General features: G+C 39.2%; 1 protein-coding gene across 1 annotated transcript in view; it reads right to left on the bottom strand.

Moving 5' to 3' along the window:
- Positions 1–3,383: 3,383 nt before the first annotated feature.
- LOC308479545 (complement factor H-like) overlaps positions 3,384–8,385 on the bottom strand; it is a 46,914-nt gene continuing 41,912 nt past the window's right edge. The window contains 2 exon segments of the mRNA XM_081010249.1: positions 3,384–3,850; positions 7,373–7,569. Coding sequence (XP_080866375.1) covers positions 3,848–3,850; positions 7,373–7,569 — 200 coding nt within the window. The 3' untranslated portion in view covers positions 3,384–3,847.

The raw sequence follows: 8,385 nt of genomic DNA, 5'->3' as shown, positions 1-8,385 counted from the left end.
CCTTTCGCCATGCCCTCTTTGCGCAGTAGGTTTATGCGCAGAGAGGGGAGGCGTCGGATGGGTGTCAAGAGACTACTCTGCTGGGGAAAGTTTAAGGACCGCCCACTCTCAGATTCTGCTAGTGACTGAGCAAGACATGGAATTGAGACATTCTGCACTGTAAATGTTTCTGCACCAATAATAAAGCCTTTGAAAAGCCCAGTAGGGATCTTGCCTGTTCGCTCTCGAGCAACCACGCCGGCAGGCACAACAATATGTTTTTGGATAATATGTTTTGTTTAAATTTTCAATAAAACTTTTTTAAAAAAACAACTGGTTGTGAAATATTAAGAAGTGCCACATTCCGAATGCTGATCAAAATAGGAAATATTACATTGTTTCAAGATCCCAGTTTCATGGATTTTGCACTGTTGCTTTAGCTATTCACTTTCCTATTTCAAGGGGGGGGTGTCAGAATTTTACCAAAAATCTGACGTTATCCAATTCACTCAAAAATGGTTCCAAATAGTTGCAAATTCTCCCCTGCAAAGCTTGGAGGTAGAAACAGAAGGCTTTTTATTATAGGCCAAAAATATCAGCCCTCAACACCTTAACATGTGCGGTCATAATTTTTCCGAAAAAATCCCCTACCCGCAGTGTCACAATTTCATGAAAAATTAGATGTCATTCAATTGTCTCAAAAATGGTGCCAAGCTGTTGCAAATTCTCCCCTGCATGGTTTGGCAGTGTAAACAGCATATTTTATCATAGACCAAAAAGCTAGCCCTCAACGCCTTAACCCGTGGAAAAACATTTTTTCGAAAAAGGTCACAATTTCACCAAAAATCTGTCATTATCCAATTGTCTCAAAAATGGTACCAAAGTGTTGCAAATTCACCCCTGCAAGTTTTGGCGGTGCAAAAAGTACATTTTATCATAGGCCAAAAAAATCAGCCCTTGGTACTTTAACCCGCGGAAAAACGTCAGAATTTTGGCGAAAACCGTGACCCCTCGGTCTGGGCGCCAAGGGTTCATTTTTCAGCCTACCTGGAAATGCGGCGTTTGCACCAAAAAGCCTTGCAGGGGGCAATTTGCAGGTGTTTGGCACCATTTTTGAGTGAATTGAACAGCATCGGGATTTTGGTGAAATACGTGACCCGCGGGCATTGTTTCACTGATGGTTTGTAATTGTTTTACTGACTTACTAATGGTTTGTTAATTCTTTTATTTGTTTTATGTTGTAATTGTGATGTTCCACTCTGTTATTGTTATTTATTGTTTGTAAGATGCTTTGTGACTTGTGTGAGTGAAAAGTGGCTTTGGAATGTATGAAATGAGCTGTAGGCATTCTTCTGTCTATGGGTGATCAACATTCGTCTGCCAAACTGATAGGCACGGGGTCACCAACTTCATTATTAGGAAAAAGGAGACTTGAAATACACTGGCAAATTTGGGACGCAAAATGGTTTGTTTAGCGTGAACAGATTTTTTCTTTTTCAAAAAATGTGAAATGGTGTGGACAAGGACTGATATCCTATACTAGCAGCGGCAAAGATATGGCACGCATAATTGCGCCAGCAGTGCTGTTGTTTGGGGTTCTCAAATTAGGCAGCCACTTGCCCCCACATTTCCTCATGCGTAAACCGATCCCTCAAGTGCGCGGCTCCCACGGCAGCTTAGAGACTGTCTATCGGCAGCCAAGCAGGTGTTTTCCTGCCCCCCCCTCCAGCGATTGGTGGGATTTTTTGCAGCGAGCAGGAGATAGTTAGCGGCTGTAGTTTCTGTGATTGGTTGCTTCCTGCGTTTGTTGAGACTATGTGTTGTTTCTGCTCCGTGTGCCATAGGAAGCGTTTATAATGTGTGTGTTTCCCCCCAAAAAAACAACAGTGATCCAAGCCTCCCCAAAAGCTCTGCAAGTATTGGCACCCCCCCCAAAAAAAACCTCTGGGCAATGCCCCCCCAAAGCTGAACAACTCAGGGCAATCCCCAAAAAGCTCATTTTTAAACCGTATATTAATTATTGTTGTTGTTTAGTCATTTAGTCGTGCCCGACTCTTCATGACCCCATGGACCAGAGCACGCCAGGCATTCCTGTCCCCATTGCCTCCCGCAGTTAGGTCAAACTCATGCTGGTAGCTTCAAGAACACTGTCCAACCATCTCGTCCTCTGTCGTCCCCTTCTCCTTCTGCCCTCCCATCTTTCCCAACATCAGGATCTTTTCCAGGGAGTCTTCTCTTCTCATGAGGTGGCCAAAGTATTGGAACCTCAGCTTCAAGACCTGTCCTTCCAGTGAGCACTCAGGGCTGATTTCCTTAAGAATGGATAGGTTTGATCTTCTTGCAGTCCATGGGACTCTCAAGAGTCTCCTCCAGCACTATAATTGAAAAGCATCAATTCTTCGGCGATCAGCCTTCTTTATGGTCCAGCTCTCCCTTCCATACATCACTACTGGGAAAACCATAGCTTTAACTATACGGGCCTTTGTCGGCAAGCTGATGTCTCTGCTTTTTAAGATGCTGTCTAGGTTTGTCATATTAAATTGCCATGTTGGCACTTTGCAATAAATTAGTGGGTTTTGGGTTTGGGCACGCTGTCTCCAAAAGGCTCGCCACCACTGTCTTATACCCTTTTAAAATGGGGGTTGGGGTTGGGGGGGGTTATCAGGTTGTTGTTTTTATTTTGATTATTATTTATTATTCATTTATAAAACAGCAAAATATATAAAGGGAGCAAGAGAACTTAAGATTGGGAAACAGAGAAGCAAAAGAAACAAAATCTATCCCTAGTTAGGGAACATGCACAAGATTATGTTATTGCATTTTGGGCGTACCAGAGGTATATGATTGCTTACTGTGGAAAACAGGACTAGAAAGGCTGATTTGACAGATACTTTCATGGTTTGTTAATATTGGGATTTAAGGACATAAGAAACAGATCTTTACTCCCAAATTCCAGTAGCCACCAACGCAGCCACATATCTCGATCTGTGGGGCTGTTAATATGCCAAAGGGTCGATATGCTTGTCTGAGCATATTCACAAGCAATAGTAATAGTCAGGGACATAATTTGGTCTTTCAGATTTCAGCAGTGTCCTATGTGGGGCCCAAATTCAGCAACCTCCCACCCCTTCCGTTCTGTTCAATTCACCATGTCATAGTTGCGATGCCCTGTGATGCCCCAGGCTCAGTGCCCAGTGCAGCAGAACCAGTCACACTGATCTAAATCCGCCTCTGTAATACTACAATCCTATAAACGTTAACCCAGAAGTAAGTTTCAATGTACTCAGTGGGGTTTCCTCCCACAGGTATGTAAGCTTGCTACTAGTACATTAAAAAACAATAATTTGTATGCTATGTGTTTTTATTATATACTAACAAAGGACTTTTTTTTTTTAAACAAGTGCTTTTATTTTTTAATGAACATAATAGCCCTACAAGCTTACAAAAATTCACTGCAGTTTTACACAACTAGTGTATTATTTACAGCTGCTAGGCCTCACTGAGAATTCAAAAGTCCAGAGCTGGAAATGTTTATACAAAACTCTTGGGTTATTGTCTCCTGGTGTATTTCTTTCCTTCCTATAATATTTTCTATGATGCTTTAAAGTAGAATTTGTTGTAAGTGAACCAGACCTACATCTATACTCATTGTATCAATCCTTAAAAGTTACAAGTGTGTCTTCAAGGAAGTAGGCTTCCAATTTTAGGCCCATGATCCATTGTGAGCAGCTGCATATAATCCATGGGAAAATCTATTGGTGGTTGTGAAGAAGTAGCTTGATTTGATAATATTAAAAATAAATCATCAATGAATTTTGAAGATCATGTGCTGGTTAAAAATGTATGCTTCTTCCAATTACTTTTGTTGTCACTGTTAAATAGAAAGAAAGCAATGAAAATGTAAGGTTACATACATACATACATACATACATAATTCTTTGTGTAGATACCTACTAAGAGTCTTTGATTACTTTATTATATTAAACTGGTTCCATATGCAAGCAACACTATGTAATAATTATAAGATGGTTTCAATTTTTTTTTGTCTAGAGTCACTCAACAGACACTGATAACCCCATTGCACAATCATTGCTGCCATTATTACTTTCCCAATTATCTGTGTTACAATAAAAGGTCAAACATCATTTTCCGTGAGTGATGGCATTAAAAATAACATTCCACATGTACAAAATATGCCTTGTTAGGTAAGCATTTCTGATATTGATAGGTAAACTTTAACACCAATTTAAAGGGTTGGACTCAACCCAAGTTTTTTTAAAAAGGTAAAGGACCCCTGACAGTTAAGACCAGTCGTGGATGACTCTGGGGTTGCGGCACTCATCTCGCTTTATTGGCCGAGGGAGCCGGCGTACAGCTTCCGGGTCATGTGGCCAGCATGACTAAGCCGCTTCTGGCAAACCAGAGCAGCACACGGAAATGCCGTTTACCTTCCCGCCGAAGCGGTACCTATTTATCTACTTGCACTTTGACATGCTTTCGAACTGCTAGATTGGCAGGAGCAGGGACCGAGCAACGGGAGCTCACCCCATCGCGGGGACTTGAAAAACCAGTCAGAAATCAGGTGCTAATACAGACTCAGTCTTCCACCGCAAAGAAGAAGAAGAAGAAGAAGAAGAAGAAGAAGAAGAAGAAGAAGAAGGAAGAAGAAGAAGAAGAGAAGTTTGGATTTGATATCCCACTTTATCACTACCCGAAGGAGTCTCAAAGCGGCTAACATTCTCCTTTCCCTTCCTCCCCCACAACAAACACTCTGTGAGGTGAGTGGGGCTGAGACACTTCAAAGAAGGAGCGGAGGAGCGGAGACACGAACCCGGTTCACCAGATTATGAGTCTACTGCTCTTAACTACTACACCACACTGCTGCTGTATTTATGATACCAGCTGAGATTTGGGGGGGGGGGGTTGAATTATGGAACTCTCCTGGGGAATATTATGAATCCATTCATTCAGAGTGAAAGAGCAACAAGAGATGCTTACTCCACAATGTGATGATTCTGATGCTTAGGAGCACTGAAGTTTAAATGGTCCTGGTGAATTTATTCTAAAGGCTGAGTAAGGAAGCACTAACACACTTGTGGCATTTCATACCCAAAGTAGATTGTGTCATGGCTTAATTTGGGCTTTACTTGTGGCAGCAGAACTACTTTTTTCTCATTTTAATTCTGCCTAGGACTTTGAGAGAGAAAGGAGAAAACAGTGAAAGAAAGGGAAGGTGAGAGGAGAAAATAGGAGATGATGAACAACAAAGAAGAGTACTAGTACTAAAAGAGTATTAGAACTGATCCAAGAATTTGGTTATGTGGCAGGATTTAAGTTGAATAAGTTAAAAACTAAAGTCCTTGAGAAGAACTTAACATCGATTGAGAAAGAGAGGTTTCAGAATGAGACAGGTTTAACAGTGGTTAAGAAGGTGAAATATTTGGGGATTAATATGACAGCTAAAAATGGGAACTTATTTAAAGACAATTATGAAAAATGTTGGTTGGAAGTGAAAAAGGATCTAGAAATATGGTCAAATTTGAAGCTTTCCTTGTTGGGTCGAATTGCTGCTATAAAGATGAATGTATTGCCAAGAATGCTGTTTTTGTTTCAATCACTACAAATTCTGGACAAAATGGATTGTTTCAAGAGGTGGCAGAGAGATATTTCTAGATTTGTCTGGCAGGGCAAGAAGCCCAGAATAAAACTTAAAATATTAACTGATGCAAAGGAACGAGGGGGATTTGCCCTGCCAGACTTTAAACTTTATTATGAATCAGCAGCATTCTGCTGGCTGAAAGATTGGCTGCTTCTTGAGAACACAGACATTTTGGATCTAGAAGGTTTCAATAATGTTTTTGGGTGGCATGCATACTTATGGTACGACAAGGTTAAAGCACATAAAGCACGTGCCCAAGGATTAAGGCTTTCTGGGAGATGATTTATAATGAATTAAAAAAGGTATTTAAATACACTTTCTTGAAGAAACCAGAGGCCTTTCTCCTGGGCATAGTCGGCCAATTGGTGCCAAAGAAGGATAGAACTTTCTTTATGTATGCAACAACAGCAGTAAGAATACTTATTGCAAAGTATTGGAAGACACAAGATTTACCCACCCTGGAAGAGTGGCAGATGAAGGTGATGGACTATATGGAATTGGTGGAAATGACTGGCAGAATCCTTGACCAGGGAGAAGAGTCGGTGGAAGAAGATTGGAAGAAATTTAAAGACTATTTGCAGAAATACTGTAAAATTAATGAATGTTAAAATGATGTTGGAATGGAAATAAGTGGTTTTGGTAATAAGGTTAATAAGAATATGCAAATATAGATTGTTATATGGATGAAAATATATTGTTATAATAGGTTAAGATATAGAGTAAAGATAAATGGAAGAGGGTAAGGATTTGCTGAAAGGATTTTGTAAACGGGAATACAAAAAGGGGAGGTGTGAGGAGGTCAAGGAAATAAGTAAATGAGCCTAAAGACATTGAAAAATGGATTTTTTTGTTTTTATTTTTTTCCCTTTTTTTCTTTTTAAGCCATCTGTTTTTTGTATTTTCCTTTTTCTCTTTTAGGTCCTTGGTTTTTTTGGTATTATCTTAGGTTCTTGTTTTATTGGTATTATCCTTGTTATCTTTTTTTCTTTTTCTGTTTATGTGTAATCTTTGGTTTAATTTTCTTAATTTTTTTAAACCTATGTTTATTGTAAAATTCTAATAAATATTTTATAAAAAAAGAAGAAGAAGAGTAACTCTGGGAGGAGATGAGAAAAACAGGTATAGATGGATAAAAATTGAAAATATGCTGTAGACCAAGAAAATTTCAAAGACATTTATTTTGTAATGCACATTGCTTTCTATAGCTTAACAAAAATCAATATAAAAGACTGTTAGAAAGAGGTCGGAAAAAGAAAATTAGGTCGTTTGGTAGATATGATATAAAGGATTAAGCAAAAATGAGTTGATGAAATTGATGAAACAGAGGAGGTTTAATTACATTATTTTAATTTTAAAATACGTAAATGAAAATAAGGTTAGAAGGATTTGCTGGAAATACAATCTGAACTAGAATACAAAATTGGGAGGTGAGAGGAGGTCATGGAAATACGTAAAGGGAAAAGGCTATGTAAAGGTTTAATCTGTTTTTGTTTTATTTTAACTTAATGCATTTTTATATTTTTTGTTAAGTCTTCTTTTTTATTCTATTTTATTGTTCACTTTTATCTTTTTATTTTTCGCTTTGTTATGGTTAAAGTTTTCTTTGTATTTTGTATGGTTTCTCTTTCTTTTTTTTTGTAACTTTAAACTTGGAATAAATATCATTTAAAAAAAAAAATCACAGCTATGTGTGTTGAATTTTCTGTTATTATGCTTTAACTGCAATGTACCTACAGGTATACATCTTGGGTAGTCCAACCTGTCCTCTATACATGGGGCTCTGAAGGGAGGCGAGGATGGATCTGGCCGGAAGCCTCTTTTGCAGGCAAACTCTGTCTTGTCTCCAGATGCAGAATAGATTTTATTAGCGGATTTCCACCTCAGCTGTATATTGTTTTGATTCATATCTTCTTTGGTTGCTGTACAAGGAACTGTAGAAAGGCACAAATCATGTCATCTAAGAGATTAATTTGACAACGAGGAATTCACTTGACCAAAACGAAAAACAAAAACCAACAACCCTTTGGATTGTGTCCAAAGTTAGTCATACTCAGTCAAACCCACTGAAATAAATTGAGATGGGACCCACTGATGGTCCCATCAGTGGGTCTCCTCTGAGGAAAAATAAGTAAAGCTTCTGTCAAATGAATAAATAAATAAATAGCAATTTGAATATTTTCCCCATTAAAACCAATTGGGAGTCACAAGCTTTAGATTTTCTGAGTTGAGATTCAGCCAATGTGAAGAAACCATCAGTAGCAGTCCACATTTAATTGGGTGCTTTCTGAACTGGGGTCCAATACCAATATTATTATACTTTATATAGCAGTATGTGGCTGTTGTCATGGTAGCTATGAGGTCCTTGAGTCAGTCCAGACTATGCAGCTTCAGCATGTAAATGAAGTCTCCAAGCACAAATATCGCAAGGGCTGTCACATGGGAGAGGGAACAAGCTAATTTTTTCCTGTTCTGGCTCAAACCAATGGCTTCATGGATGCTGAGATTCCTGCATTGCAGGGGCTTAAACTAGATGACCCTTGGGGTCCCTTTCAACTCTGTGATTCTATGATTCTATGAAGTGCTTGGGGATTCTCCAGTACATCTCCCCAGATCATCTCCACTAGCTTAAACAGAGAGGATGGTGAACATCAGATCGAACAGTACACCAACAGGATCCCTGTTTTGTGTCTCTGGCCCAACAGCAGGAACAACTCAACCCTGGCTCCCAGGTGGATTGGCTTCCTGGA

This window comes from Podarcis pityusensis (genome assembly GCF_964106645.2).
Source record: "Podarcis pityusensis genome assembly, chromosome: 6".
NCBI classification, from domain to species: Eukaryota; Metazoa; Chordata; class Lepidosauria; order Squamata; family Lacertidae; genus Podarcis; species Podarcis pityusensis.
Note: the sequence above shows the minus strand (reverse complement) of the source record. Positions and strands in the feature narration are given on the sequence as shown.